Source organism: Leuciscus leuciscus (genome assembly GCF_965113295.1).
Source record: "Leuciscus leuciscus genome assembly, chromosome: 23".
Lineage (NCBI taxonomy): Eukaryota > Metazoa > Chordata > Actinopteri > Cypriniformes > Leuciscidae > Leuciscus > Leuciscus leuciscus.
The window spans coordinates 28,798,338-28,814,309 of record NC_138747.1 but is presented as its reverse complement, the minus strand read 5'-3'; the positions used below and the strand labels follow the sequence as shown (position 1 = coordinate 28,814,309).

Here is a 15,972-nt window from a genome sequence, read left to right as displayed (position 1 = left end):
CTGCTGCGACTTGCAAGCAACCCCATTAATGTGAACTACAGTATATGACAGATTATATTAGCATATTTCCCATTGATAAATACAGTGCAAATAGTTCCGTCTCTTTGGATAAAAGTGAAGTGGAAATAAAAATCAATAATAGGCTGAACTGTACCATGATAATATGTCCGTAACATTTGCCACTCTAGTCTTTTATTTACATCAAAAGGCAGGTAGGCGTGTGTGACATAGCCTATGGGCTATAAATAATTTTGAATAGAAATAAAGTTTATATTTTTTAATTTAAGCATGTGTAGCCTACTCAGTTCACATGAAAAGAAAGAGACAGAAAAGAGAGAAGCCAGAATCAGTGAACGTAAATTAAATACTGACAAAATTACCAGGTTTGGGATTAATTGTTATTATTATTATGAGAAATTGACTCCGGCTAGAACTTTGATGCTTCACCAAACTCAGCTCAGACCCTCAGACTGGTCTAACTTGCTTCTAACTGATCAGACTTTCCCAAAAAAAATCCATCGACTTGAGTTATCTGAGCAATGAAGGCCGTAATACTTAATGCTGTCCACTAGAGGGGGCGACAGGATAATAAGTGTTTTCTGCTCTCTTTCCCTGTTTGCATCAGTTTAAATGACAAATAAATGCATGAATTACATTCATAAATAGGCCATATTTGTGTATCCACTCTCTAGTTTATTTTAAGATATTGTTATTCACACTGGTTTTTGCATTTAATGTTTGTCCATCTGGAACTTTTATTTGTCATGAGCTCTGTAGCCTACTAGAAAAAATATATGATTCAACAACACAAACTCTGTTTTTACTCGGCAAATTTGTTTTTCTTTCAAGTAAGCTATAGCCTACAAGTTATCCTGCTTTTTGCCATGACTTGCCATACTGCCCAGAATAAACAATATTTTCTCCACACGAGATGTTTAAAAACCCTGCTTTTAGTTTTTGGTGAAGATGAGCGCATATCTTACAAAGGTTCCAGTTCTGTTTAGGCCATTGTAGTTTGTAGGTTGTAATAATTTGTAAGTGCCGCACTCGTACTGACTCTTATTCTGCCTGACAGAAAGAAAAGCTCACAGCTTCCTGAAGGTGGAGCGGTTTGACCAATCAGATGTCAGCGGCGCCCACGTGTGCAAATGAAATATCGAACCCATAAACCGACTTGTAAACCACTAACGAAAAATGAAAAATCGAGCCAAAATCTCATTTTTCGTTTTTTAAACTAAACTAAAAAACGTTATGCTGTAACTCATTTCTCGTTATTCCATTCCAAACAGGAAATGAAATTATCAAAAAGTACACGGACCCAAGTGCCAGTAGGCTACTTTTCACAGTACTGTAGCTTTGCAGGAAGGTTTCTTCTTCAAGCATCTTGGAGACGTTCCCGCAGTTCTTCTGGATTTAGTTTGTCTCAGTTTTTTCTGTTGAGACAAAAGATGTTTTACATACAAGTCCATAACAATACATTACATGATCATGAATAAATTATAATTCCTGTAAACTGACAGTAAAAAAAAAAAAAGTAATTCATATTATTTCCACTGATGTGCCACTAATGGACAGAACTCTTGTAAATTAAAGAGCTAATAGGCTGTTGGTAAAGTCACACATCACTGCAGCTGCCATTAGAAGCTCTGGTTCCCAGTAAAAGGAGAACTACTGCACATGCACAATGACTAAATCTAATCAAAATTTACAGTTTTAACTCTATTTGATCTTATGACACAGTTCGTGTCAGATTTTATTGCTAATTTTACAATATGTTTGGAGATTTCAGGAGTTCCCCATTCAAGTAAATAGCAGTTAGCCTTGCATAACCTAAAAAAAGTTGCTTGGAGGCTTTGCAAATATGGCTACCAAGAGAACTGATGTTCATTGAAAGCAGAAAGCTTGTCATACTCAACTTTAGCAGAAACCTTGATTTGTTTTGTTTTTCTCAAATTAAACAGTCTGAATAGCCTTTCTTATGGTATAATATAAATAATAATCTGTTTTTGTGTTCAAGCAAGAAAAAACACATGTTGGCTTGGAGTCACATGATGCTTAGCATATTTTTTAACTGTTTCTTTCAGAATTATTATGAACCATTTTTAAAAGCTGTACTGTTTGACGTTCTTATATTTTAGATGGAGAAGCTGAAAGCTCTGGGATATGTTCCTCTTCTTCTACTAGGGAAATGTTCGAAGGCCCATAAGTGGACAACGGAGGTCCAGTGTCCCTTTGAGTTCCCCCCTGAGGGACATATGGTGATGGACAAAATGCTCATCCTCTGTGAGTATATTTTACAGGGGAAATTGTATTTGCAAGCACTGATACCTAAATACTGTAGCTATACAAGTTTCTATGTTAAACTACACTTTATTTACAGTTTTTCTCCATTGGTTTGGCTCATTTCTTGAAACAGAAATGACATTCTCAAAACAACATGGACAAACCTCCAAACCACTTGGCAATTGTTCACAACAGAATTGAATTTCTCATTCATTTAATAAAATTGCAAATGTCTAAGTACATGTCTCAATGTCTCAGTACATCTTTGCAAATGATTAAGTACAGGTAGCCTATATTTAGCACAATTTCCAAGTGAATAGATCTTGTTGATCTAAACTGATTGTTGATTCTCAGTCTAATGGTTGTTCGCTCCAAAACGTGTCAGCGTCATTTCATTGTATAAGTCATTACATGCACAATAGTCTGTTCAGTTGTCAAAATTAGTCAAGAACATAATACCATGAATATCATATATATATATATATATATATATATATATATATATATATATATATATATATATATATATATATATACACCATATAATATTATTGGCTACCGGGCCACGGTGGATGTCCCAGGCCAGCGAGGGGGCAATATAACTATGTGTGCTGCCATGTGTAAAAAAATGACCATATCGGCCGATACTATATCGGCGGCCGATATATCGTGCACCACTAATTACAATTATTACAAATTGGTCCCCGTCTGTTTATGTTCCAGTGATACATGATGTCTCTCCACACCTCATAACCTACCTCTGTTTGCAGGGGTGGAAAAGCTTATCTTATTTGTCACATTATTTTGTCATAATTAGATCAGTTACACTGCTGATAACTGTCCCGTTTGCATGTAAATCATTTTCACATGATTATTGCTTGCTATTAAAGATGTACTTTTATTCATAGAAATGCCCCCACATATCAGTGAACTTATAACATAAAAATGCTTTTAAAATTTAATTATTCAACACTCTTTACAGAAAAAAATATCCTACAGTTATACATAAACTGACTATTTGCAAGTAATGTATTAAAATTACCTTCCTTTCCGTCTTGCAGGATTACTTGGTCCTTTTTTTTTTAAAGCTCTACAATATCAAACTCAACAGCTCTTTTAAGAGCCAACCCTCACAAGAGCTACTAGTGAGTCGCAGCGAATCTTGCCGGGATCAGCCCTTCCCAGGTAAAGTTTCTAGAATATTGAAATCGGTATTTACTCATCAAATGCTCTCTCCTGAATCGTATGGTAAATTAACTTATTTATAACTGTCTTAATTTATGTTTCAAGAACAATAGTAGTTGCACATGGAGTAAGTCGAGACTTTCTTGTTTTACAGCAGAGAAGGAAGACCAGTCCTTATATCAACGCAAGCTAATCGAATAAGTCCTTTGTTTCGGGTGAGGAAGGAACATCTGGTGCCCAAAGAAGACAGAAAGCTGCGCGAGTCCATTGGTATGTCTTGTATTGAAACAATGCTGTAATATGTAGTACATAATTTGATGTTGACAATTTTACATTGTACAGGTTATCACTTGGTTTTTGACCAAGTGAAGCTCTTGAAACAAGTGACAGGAGAGTATGTAACTTGTCTGGAAAGTATCAAGCATGCAGGGCCGTGCACAGGGGGGTGGCCCGGTGGCTAGAGGCACTGCCCCTCTGCCCTCATTGACTGAGGTGCCCCTCTTCCCCACCCCCACCGCTCCGCCCCGCTCAAAGCATTCCGCTGATTCCGCTAATCCGCTCCGGGTTTTCCCGCTCGCTCCGCAGCATCACTCACAGTATGTGTCTGCGGCGCTCTCTTGAAACTGAGAGTGAACACGACAGTTCACGAAAGCTGTCGCATTAAAAGGTAGGCTATGCAAGACAGTGTTTGAATCTGCGAAATTAGTCTTTTTTTTTTTTTTTTTTTTTTTTTTTTTGTATTTATGTTGGTAATGTTTTGCTCTTGGTTTTCTACTAACAATTTGTACAACATATCCACGTTCTTAGAATTAGCTGCTTGTCTAATCCAGGGGGGTAATCCAGCATCCAGAAAGAGTACCATCCCCGGGGGCGCCATTGGCTAACAAGCCATCACCTGCTGTTAGCATTCCATTGACTCCCATTCATTTTGGCATCACTTTGACAGCGAATAACTTTACATCTGAGGCGTTTAAAGACTCCATTTGTCCATTGTTTATTTCTAAAGAAACATGACAATGTATAAAAGGCTCCATTACCTTGTATCTTACGTTATGGCCCCGTAGAAGCAGTTTTTGTAAAAATAGGCTAATGATTGCGTCATAACAACCCGACTCTCTGGAAATTACCGTATAGACAGGAAGAGAAGCTTGCAGTTAATCGGGGGGACGTGGAGGCATAAAGCCCGATAAAGTCAAGGGAGAAGCCCATAGAGAGTCATAAAGTTGCTCATGCTCCTAGCTCATGGACACCTCCTACTCACGCTCTCCGTCTCTGCAAGATTCGGAAGGGATTGATTCAGATTTCTCTTGGCACAGCTACTAGAAGACTTACAACTGTCAGACAGGTTGCTCACATCACGTCTACGTCGTCAAGCTCAATTTGAGTCTGCGCAGTACGCTCAGCCATCAGGAAGTGAGTGCTTCTAATTTGCTTCACTTTTCTCCATTGAAATCTATGGGGTCGCCGTGTCCATTTCTTTTACTGTCTATGGTCTAATCAAATTATAGTACTCTCGATCAGATCTAATACAAATAACTAAATTTTCTGTTGTTGGCACACTTTGTAGACAAACCTATGGTCCCCCAGTGGCTAGACGTTTTGATGGCTGTAAACCAAGCCCTGGGTATTTTTGAAAAAATGAAAGCTCAGACGGCCGAATCTAGAAATCTTCCCCTTATGTCATCATAAGGGGAAAGGTTTCCTCCCCTTTCTCTTCTTTGCCTTGGCCCGCCCATGAGAAAATGAGTTTCGCGAGCACGATATTGGTTTTTCCTCGAGAGACACCATGGCTTGCAAACGAGCGGAGCGCAGTTACTTTTTGCCAGCCCTCTCTCCTGGCTTTTGCACACTTTGATTCCCAGTGTTCCTTGGCGTTTTAATTATTTTTTCAAACTCTGCATACCCTTCCAGTAAAAATTCTTGCTCTGCTGCGTTGAAAAACTGAGCGCGCTCTTTGGCCATGGTGAGCAGCCAATAGCAGCGTTGCTGATCAATGTTTCTACTATCGATACATATCCCCTTTTAAACCAGCGCGTGAACGCACAATTATCTCACTAACTCAATCCAGCTATACTAATCATATCCGGCAGGTGTGTTCGAAGAACCAAATTAGTCAGATCATGATTAGCACGATGATATCATCTTGGATGTCTCGTTTGATCTCAGATGTTTTAAGCAACGTACGAAGAACGGGCCCCAGTTGCTATGACAGCAAGTCCAGGATGAGCGTCGAAGACCCAAACAATCCAAGATCATGCCAAATCGCCAACAATCAAATCCAGCTAACTGAGTTCTTCGACGCTCATCCTGGACTTGCTGTCATAGCAACTGGGGCCCGTTCTTCGTACGTTGCTTGAAACATCCAAGATCAAATTATGAGACATCCAAGGTGATATCATCGGCCTAATCATGATCTGACTAATTAGTTTCTTCGAACACACCTGCCAGTTATGATTAGTATAGCTGGATTGAGTTATCTGAGATAATTGCGCGTTCATGCGCTGGTTTAAACACAAATCTCGACCAGTCTCAGACCGCTCTTCAAGTCTACGTTCCGTGGATCACTTTCCTGCACCGGAGAGAATCATCGGTTGCATCGCGGATAAACTGAAGTAAGTGAAAAAAACAACCATTTAAATGTGCTGCTGTATTAAGTAGCCTGTACATTTTATGCCAGACATGTTGCTCTGCTGACTTTCTCTGGTAGATAAGTATATGTACGTTAGTTTGAAAATGTTAACTTGGTGTTAGCTCGCTTAGTTTACACTAGGTAAGTTAACGTTAATTTGTCAACGTTAATCAATTCCTGACCAATTGCAAAAGGGAACATAAGTTTACCCGTGGCTTATTTAGATTTTTCAATGGTAAGTTAATTAACGTAAACCTTTAATCATTGAAGGTGTCTCGAGTCAGCGTCATAACGTTAAAACCGTAGAAGTTAACCTGATCAACATCTAAAGTGAATGAGCTAACTTACATCTAAAGCGACTGGCTTACACGTGTGATTAATGGTAACGTTAGCTAACAGTTGTGACTGGCGACACACACAATGGTCATTTATTTATGGCTTGTATGCATAGAAGCATTGCTGCATTGACACCAATCGGTTGATGTCAGTTGGTTTTCAAAAAAGTGTAGTACTAGCCAGAGGACACTGGGGGGCAGTAAAAATAAAAAAGATTTTTTCGTGGCGATAATAGGGTTGACACACTATTGAATAATAAACCATAATGTCTGACTTATATTTATATTTCAACAATGAATTGGAGTAAAATTGATCATTTATCCTCTTGGTCAACTTTTAAGATCACTTGGTCTCAGTTTTCACTTTTATGCAGATGACACCCAGGTTTATATACATTCAAAACCTGATGTTAATGTGGCTGTGTCCTTTCTTTCTCTATGTATTTCTGAGATTAAAAAATGGATGTCTAGGAATTTTCTATGTCTAAACAGTGACAAGACGGAGGTAATGCTCTTTGGTTCACCACACCAGCTGCGGAAGGCTGGGTCTCCAACTATAAGTGTAGATGTTTCTACACTTCAATTTCAAACAACAAGGGATACTCCACTTTAAAATGAAAATTCTGTCATCATATACTCATCCTCATGTTTTCAGTGCTGAACAGAAAGGAAGATATTTAGAAGAATATCAGTAACCAGACAGTGTCTGGTCTCATTGACTTCCATAGAATATTTTTTTCCTACTATGGAAGTCAATGAGACCAAAAACGGTCTGATTACTGATATTCTTCTAAATATCTTCCGTTCTGTTCAGCAGAAGAAAGAAATTCATACAGGTTTGAAACAACATGAGGATGAGTATAAGTAGTTGATATGATACACCACCTGTCAAAAAATGATTGATTGACAGGTGCCACGCCCCTTCCGGTGACAGGTCCCGCCCCTTCCGGTGACAGGCCCCGCCCCTTCCGGTGTCCCGCCCCTTCCGGTGATAGGTGTCCCGCCCCTTTTGACTTTTGATTGACAGTTTGACAGCTAGTTTTGACTTTTGATTGACAGGTTGACAGTTAGTATGACTTTTGATCATGTTTTGACAGCTAGTTTTGACTTTTGATTGACAGTTTGACAGCTTTTGATCATGTTTTGACAGCTAGTTTTGACTTTTGATGTCTTTTGAAGTCTTTTGAAGGCTTTTGAAGTCTTTTGATATTGACAGAAAGTGTTATAACAATATGTCATGGTATCTGACAGCTAGTTTGATGCCTTTTGAACATGACAGTTAGTGTTTTTTGAAGCCTTTTGATCGTTTGAAGACACTGTGATTAAATAATACGTCATGGCTATATGACAGCTAGTTTTAATTGTTTGAAGCCTATTGAAGCCTTTTGAACATGACAGTTAGTGTGTGTTTTTGAAGTTGGTATCACACACACACGATCCTCCCTACATATTCCTGAGCGTATCCGGGCTGTACTGTGAAACTGATAAGGGGAAAACTGGAAGTTTATCTCACACAAATGTTGAAAAACCATTCAGTTCTTTTAAAAGAATATAAAATAAAGATCTTACTAAAACCTCACACCAAAAGTTTAAATAAAATGGAGTCACAAAAACAATTGCAATCAGTTAAATGTTTATAGAGTTAAAAAACAAACAAAAAACAAACAAAAAAACATACATGTTATGAAACAATCAGTTAAATGTTTAGAGAGTTGAAGAAAAAACATACAGCTTATGAAACAACGCAATAAATGAAACGGGTTCACAAAAATAAAAAAATATCTTTATTAGAAATCAGGGCCCTCTGGCCTCTTTACACCAGCGTTTGACCTGCGGAGCTTTCAAAAAGCACCAGCCAAAGGGTGTGTGTGTGTGTGTGTGTGTGTGTGTGTGTGTGTGTGTGTGTGTGTCAGAGAGTCACACAAATTCAGTGATCAGGATATCAGGTGCTGAGTTTATAAGAAGTATAATCTTAAAAGTTTAAATTATATCTTTTAAAAATACAAGATTGTTTAAATGAAATCTTTAAAGTTTGAATAAATACACATCTTCTATTTATCTTTTAGAAGATTACTGTAATGATTTTGTTTAACGGTTATTAAACAATGTCTGTTCAAAAACTGTACTTAGTCGTCTTAAATCTCATTTATATGAAAAGATTTTGTCCGTGTGGAGTTTCAATTTTGATGGCTTTCCATAGCCATGATGATTTTTGTACCGTAACTGCATATTCGATCATGTACACCTAAACACGCTGATCTTTCTGAATTTATTTCAAAGTATAATCTTAAAAGTTTAAATGATATCTTTTAAAATTAAAAGACTAAAAATCTTTAAAAATCACCACACAATTATATTTTCATCTGTGGGTGGCTGAAGGATTTCCTTGTAGTTTATGAGTCTCTGAGCTGATGTGTTTAAATTATGTGTCGATCTGCCAGATCTCATGTTCTCTATTGATGGGGTCAGTCTCATCATTGATGATAAACAGTTCAGTGTAGATCTTGTTTAGAGAGACCGACTGTGGTGCACTTCCCTCCAAAGTCCTCTCATTCCTTACATTCTGAAGAATTTCTAAAAATCAGGACAAAGTTGGATAGTCATATTATTAACAGGAGCATCACGCTTATGAATGCACAGTGTTCTACAACAAGAGATCTTACCATGTTCGTTTACCGAGGTAGAGTGAGACACCTGAAAAACAAAACAAAAAATACTCATACATAAATATATATATATATAACATACACAAATCATTTCTTAACTAAGCAACTGTTTCTTAAATTTTCAGACACTCACCACACTGATGTTAACATCACCATATATTGTCTTGTCTACCATGATTGGAGCAAATATTGACCCACCATTCCTCTGGACAATTGTTAAGTTAAGCTGTCCGAATGATGTAGAATTATTATTATGCTCTCGTTGTGGAAGGTTGTTAGGCTGTTGATTTGTCATGTTTCCAGAATGTGCACCATCTGTTAAAAAATTAACAATTAAATACACAACCAAAACCATGTAAAGCTTATTGAAGATTGAGAAACATATTGACTACTAACAAAGTAAATTATAAATCTTTTCCTACATTTGATATTCTTTTTTCTGATTTTTTTCACAATGTACTTTATCCTTTTTAATGCTGTTTTCTCTCCATATTTATTCTGTAGTTCCTCTACTGTGTCTTCCAACCTCCCTGTTGTTCTTCTCCAGCTGTGTTAACCAAAGACAAACAATTAGAAGAATAAAATGTATGTACAATAGCAAAAATAAAGTTGGTCATTAGTTGTTAGGGTTAGATACACCTGCAGACACATTCATACACCTGTTCACCTGTTTTCATTTAGCATACACCAGAGTTCAAACATTCACTTTTTCAAAGGCCAGATTAGCTCATAAATATGGCAACCAAAGCCACATGGACAGTGAACAGATGTACAGCAGGTTAAAACAATAGTCTATGTTAGGACAATAACAATAATAGTCTATGTTAGGACAATAGTATGTTCACAGGAGCCGCTGAGAGCGAGTTCCTGCTGACAACGGTCATAAAGTGCGAGATAAGGTGCAAGTAGCTAAACTAAACATTTCAAATTTGACAGAAAAGTTTTGAGAAATGTTAAACAACGAAAAAAATAATCAAGGCAAACTAATCAACTTTTTTTCTAATTTCACCATTTTGAACTTAAAATAGGCCTATATAATACATGTGATTTAATGTGAGAGGAGAAGAAACAAATAACAGCCTTTTTCATCATATTAGGCATAAGATTAATAATGAATGTGTACATATTGTGAATTAATTTAATAAACATTTACCTAAAATCCATAGCCTTCAGTAAATTAAGGCTAGACAAGAACAACAAAGTTCCTTTTTAACTCTGCCCCCTGCTCTAGTTAGAACTTTGGAGCGCTTAAAATTGTGGGGCTCAAAAATAAGTGTCATTTGGAACTCTTTTATAGTTATTTTTATCAAAAAATATGTTGATAATGATTAAAAACTTTAGTGCCCTTCGAAGGCACCATTTTAGATAGTTTGGCATGCATGGGATTGTGTGTCCATATGCTAGTGAGAGCGAGCGTCTGGTGCTCAGAAATACATTCTACAATGATATAAAATATATCTTCATTAAATGCCTATTTTGTCTATTCTACTAATGTCTATTCTTTAATCCACACATAAATCGTAAGCGCATAATATCACCTGCTCAAGTACTTCTTGATGAGTTTCTTCTGTATTAAACAGCGAATCTTCTCAGTCAGATCGTCGCAAGATCTCAGGAATCCTCTCACACTGCTCGTGTTCACGCGCTCCATCGCTGCACTTGTGTGTATGACTCCAACGATTCAAACTTCCATAAAGCGCGCCAAAACAGCAGCGCGGAGATGTGACGTCACGTGTCGAGCGGGCGTTCGTAAAAAGCACAAAAATAAATAAATAAATTACATTACCTTCCGTCTTCAGCATCTGATGATTCCCGATATTATAGTTACTTTATTCCTTTATGACTCTGTTTTTCGGTTCAGCATTTAATATCAAATTAGAGGTTATGGTTTTATTGTTTTACACTTCTCAAGCGATTTCTGTTTGCTTTAAACAAGCGACTTTTTATTTAAATTTTTCGATTTGATAGAGTATTTTATATTACAGCGAATTTTGTCCAACTGTTTAATACAGATGTGAATTTGTTTGATCATTTCAATGCTAAAAACTCGAGTTTTTATTAAACCAATGTGCTTCGACATTAAGTAGGCTAATTGTTGAGTATGATCTGAAATATTTAATCTTTTAAATCATGTTTTAAAAAAAAAAATGATTCTAAATATTATTATTATGTATACTATTATAATACTATTTTTATGTGTTTTTATGTGCCAAGAAGCTATGACAACATGTCTTCCAATAGCAGTTTAATTGTACTTGTTCTACTGTTATGCTGCCTATATAATGATATAATGATTTACACAACCAAGCAATGAAAAAAGCTTGTCATTTAGACCGTAACTTTGACTTACCTGTCGAGAAGAAAGCAGGCAACTTCAGCATCCCTTTCAAAGTAAATGGTAAATGGACTGCATTTATATAGCACTTTCACAGACCTATGGCCACCAAAGTGCTTTACATAGCCTCACATTCACCCATTCACACACCGACGGCGGTGTCAGCCATGCAAGGCGCCATCCAGCAAAGTCTTTCTCCTTCATTAGCTCTTTCCACCTGTGAAAAGCTATCCCGATATTTACCCTCGTTTTTAATTCGCCGGTCACGTTTCCTTTTAAATAAATGTTTTGCTTTTTGGCGACGAGGATTCCTTCTCCTGTGGCTCTGCATAACTATGATCCTGCATTATATTGTACCGTGCAGTGCAGCCTTTCAAATGTGCCGGGGCAGTATCAACGCCTCCCATAATGTCTAACGGTTAGGATTCCTGGTTTTCACCCAGGCTGCCCGGGTTCGACTCCCGTTATGGGAAGGCAATTTTTTTTTATATTGCCAACAAAATTCAAGTTATTCAAGTTCATCAATAATCATTTTTAGTTATTCATAGTCTTAGAGGCCTACACGAACTGCAGAAACAAGCAGAAGATATGTAAAAACTCATAAATGCTGTTTCAGTACTGAATCATTTTCACAAATACAATTATACTAAATTCAGAAAATTTCACTATGGAATATTTTACTTTATCTATCATAATTTCAATTTAGTATGTCATCATTTAAACTTTTCATCTCATAATTATGACGCATAGTCATCATTTTAATTTCAACTTTTTAAGTCATAATTTCGACTTTTTGTCATAATTATTACTTAATTCAGAATTACAATCTTTGTCAATTACGCCTTTTTAATGTAATACTTAAAACGTTTTTAAGTCATCATTTGGTAGCAGTTGCTGTTGACTATAGTAGTGTTGCACCTGCATGCCCACTAACTCGCTTGTGAGAGTCAGAGTGTGTAAAGTAAACTCTCATTAGTGTTAGTAGAGTATTAGTGGACTGGTAGGGTTAGGGTTAGAATAAATTGAGATATAGTTGAGTTACTTATAGTCAGTAGAATATCTGTTGGGGAGCATCACAATAAAGAGTTAGCAGATATTAAGCACAGTCTATTTTTTCAGATGTTTAAATGACAAAATACCATTTTTTCAACCGAGTGAATCTAGGCCTTCAGAAGTCATAACTTCAGGGGTCAACGGTTTAGGTCAGTTGGCGAAAACACTGCGTGTGTAAAAATCAAATACTGTATTACACTTTTCAAAGGATAATCTAGCTTTAAAGTTAGAATAAAAAGTAAATAAAAACCAGACATATCTTCATACCTGTTGTGTTCTGACACAAGGCCATTAACTTGTTCTTTTTTGTTTTATAAATGTATTTCTACAAATATCAACCTGATGGACTGAATACACGATTAAACAAGATAATCATGCTACCAAATACGTCTGACACAACATTTTTAAGAAAAAACAGTGTTTTAAAATACAACTAAACCATGATAACAGATGATTTTTGACAGTCCTACAGTTTTTGACAGTCCTACATAAATGCATGTTGATTACTGAGTTTCAGGCATAGTGCAATGTTCGAGAAATCTAATATTGGCGTAATCTTTGCGAGGTCTCACTCACAACGCACAACTTTGTGTTGGGCATACCTTTACTAAAATAAAATATTATGGAAGTCATTTTCAAACTGTAATTATACCATATTTTATTTATTAATATTATGGCTTCATGTTGATTTTAAGTTTTTTATTTGTTTGTTATTAACTAATACCTTCATCTTTTAACTAACATCCAGCACAAAATTAAAGAGATGTATGAGCTAAGGATGTTCTCTGACCCCAAATAAACTGCAATGTTCACAATCTACAATATACAGTTAGATATTCTCCTACATAGTATGTGTGTAAATAGTTGTGCTTAAATCTTTGGGTGTATTTTTACACACCATAGTGATGCAAAGTTCCACACCCTATGGACTAACTTTAAAACATCATCTTATTCTTTATCTTTAAGATTCAAAAGACCGAATCCCTAAGAAAAGAGGATTGAAAAGCTCCGTTTATAATAAAAAGTATCCAAATGATGGTTTTGTTACTCCGCTAGATTTAGTCATCTTGTTCAGACGACACTGTTTCACATTTTGTATGTTGGACTGTGTGTGTGTGTTTTAGGTGAAGACGTTTCTTTGAGAGCCGTCAACATTCAGTGTTTATATAAATAAATGACCATTAAGAATTTAAGTGAAATTTTAAGAAGAAACTTTCCCTCTATCTACGAATCACACAAAGCGCATGCTGTTTTACACTTAAACTATTACAACAGAATCACATTTGACTATGGCACTGAGAGAGGCATTTTCATCAAAGCTTGAGGCTGTTAAACAAAGTTCCACACTTTGGTAAAATTGCACAAAAGTAAATTCTAGAGGTCAACTAGGTTAAAAGTAAATGAGCCATTTAAAACAAATACAGAAAAGCCACTATAGTGATCAGTTTTAGCTTTTGAATGTCTGTAATTGATCTTGTTTTTGTACAGTTTGCAAAAAGTATATAGTCTCCGAGCGTGGTCAAACATGTTCATATAGGAATGTATGAAAAACATGAACAAATATTGCATAAAGAGAATTAAATAACGGTCCTTCTAGTATGAGAGTGTTTAAGACTAAACAAATCATATTTATTTTAGAACATCTTTCTGCTATGTCTACGAAACATCGACGTGAAAGATGAGTATTGCTGTTTTTTCTGTTACCTACTATTACGCTTCAAACTTGTCTAACTATTACACTTATTTTGTTATTATTACACAGTTATTTTGTGTATGTCGCTAAACAACAGTTAAGCTAATGAATCACTGTTGATACATGGTATTTTTATGTGAAAGGAGGGTTGATTCATTTTATTACATCCCCACCAATACTTTGAGTTTTAGGCATCTGTCTTTTAGGCCCGATCCAGAAAACAGCCGTTGTGTTTTATGTCTTAATAATTGTTCTGTTTTTTATGATCTTCTTTTTATTCTGCATAATTCCGAATGTTTTAATATATCGTAAATTTCAATGGTTAGATAAATCATCTAACTATTATTATATTTATATAATGCGCTGTGCAGTTTCCTACTGTTACTGTAGCTCTAGTGTTAGTGAACTCTAGGTCTTCTCTTTGTTCATATACGACAGTATTCACATGAATTGGCTTGATTTGATAAAATGATGGTTTAAACCATCATCTTCACGTGAGACATTTACATTATATTATTATTATACCGTCCTAGTTTTTAAATAGCGCTAAAATGTATATTTTATATTTTAACCCTTTATGCGGATATAGAATTCCGCACAAGGTTCTCTGTTCTCTGGTTCTATGTTTTTAAAAATACCGCGAAACAAAGACAAGGACGCATCTTTCTATAAGCGACCCTCAAAATCTGTGCATACAACAAAACACACATGTAGGTGTACGATGATTTATCAGAAAATTACTTTTGTTTGAAGAAAAACTTAAATCAGCTGGTGCTTGATAACTATTGAAGTTATTAAACAATAGTCTATGTTAGGACAATAACAATAATAGTCTATGTTAGGAACACCCGTGAATTCAGTAATGATGCGTTTAATGGGATATAACGTTTTCATTTTAACTCAATACGCTAAAGGTCTATGAACTTTAACATCTTCATAGTTGGTAAAATTAACTTAAAGCATGCACAAAATGAAATACATCCTAACTACTTTCTAAATGTTTGTTACAGAACTTATGGTGAACAATTCACCCATGCATATGTTTTAAACGTTTTTTTAATTTTCAGATTTAAAAAAATCTGATTTTAAAAAATCTGATTTTGTAACTGGATTGAGTGAAAATAATAATAAACTTCTCTCTGGTGGCATATGCATAACTTCTCCATGATGCTACTTCTGTTGCATCGTGACTATAATTTACATAGGCTTCCCTGATGACGACACCCTATTCAACCCCTCCAGTGGGGCGAGGGGGCGGACCCCAATCGTTGTCCTGATAAATATTTCAGGACATTGCACACTCTAGCTCTACTTCTAGCTCTACTAGCCTCGGACTGCTGTGCTACTACATCATCTCATTGATCAAAGGTTGAAGGAAAAAGTTGAAAGTCCTGTTTGCCTGAACCTGACGTAAACTACGCTTCTGACCCAAAAACACAAACTTCCGAGCATTAACGCACAAACCCTGGACGACTGTGCCGCAAGGACTCGCTCAGGAGATTCCAGGAACATTCCAGGAACGAAAAGCATCTTTCATCATCGAATAGTGGACTATTCGAAAAGTTGAAAAAATGGCGACGCAAAAACGGATGGAGAACAAGTATCATCCGGCGTGTGAGTGCGCCATGGGCAAAGAGTGTCCTTTAAGAGCTACGCTAGACTCTATGTTTAAAGATCATTTTAGAGGTCAGATGGTTGGCTTGATGCACAGGATCATCGATGCTGCGTGTGGTATGAAAAACGATTGTGCGCAGGATACCAAACGTGTGACACATCTCAAAAATGAAATGGAT

The 15,972-nt window shown here is 36.3% G+C and overlaps 1 protein-coding gene and 1 long non-coding RNA gene across 2 annotated transcripts in view; one reads left to right on the top strand and one right to left on the bottom strand.

The window, feature by feature from the left end:
• LOC309488379 overlaps nucleotides 1–15,972 on the top strand; it is a 126,478-nt gene that overhangs the window by 57,735 nt on the left and 52,771 nt on the right. The window lies entirely within an intron of this gene.
• Nucleotides 8,790–10,749, bottom strand: LOC309487590 (uncharacterized protein; the record flags this gene model as incomplete). The annotated part of the gene is made up of 5 exons (XM_082155314.1): nucleotides 8,790–9,006; nucleotides 9,096–9,126; nucleotides 9,232–9,413; nucleotides 9,521–9,645; nucleotides 10,637–10,749. 5 exons carry the CDS (start codon nucleotides 10,747–10,749, stop codon nucleotides 8,855–8,857), a joined length of 603 nt encoding a protein of 200 aa, XP_082011440.1. The 3' UTR covers nucleotides 8,790–8,854.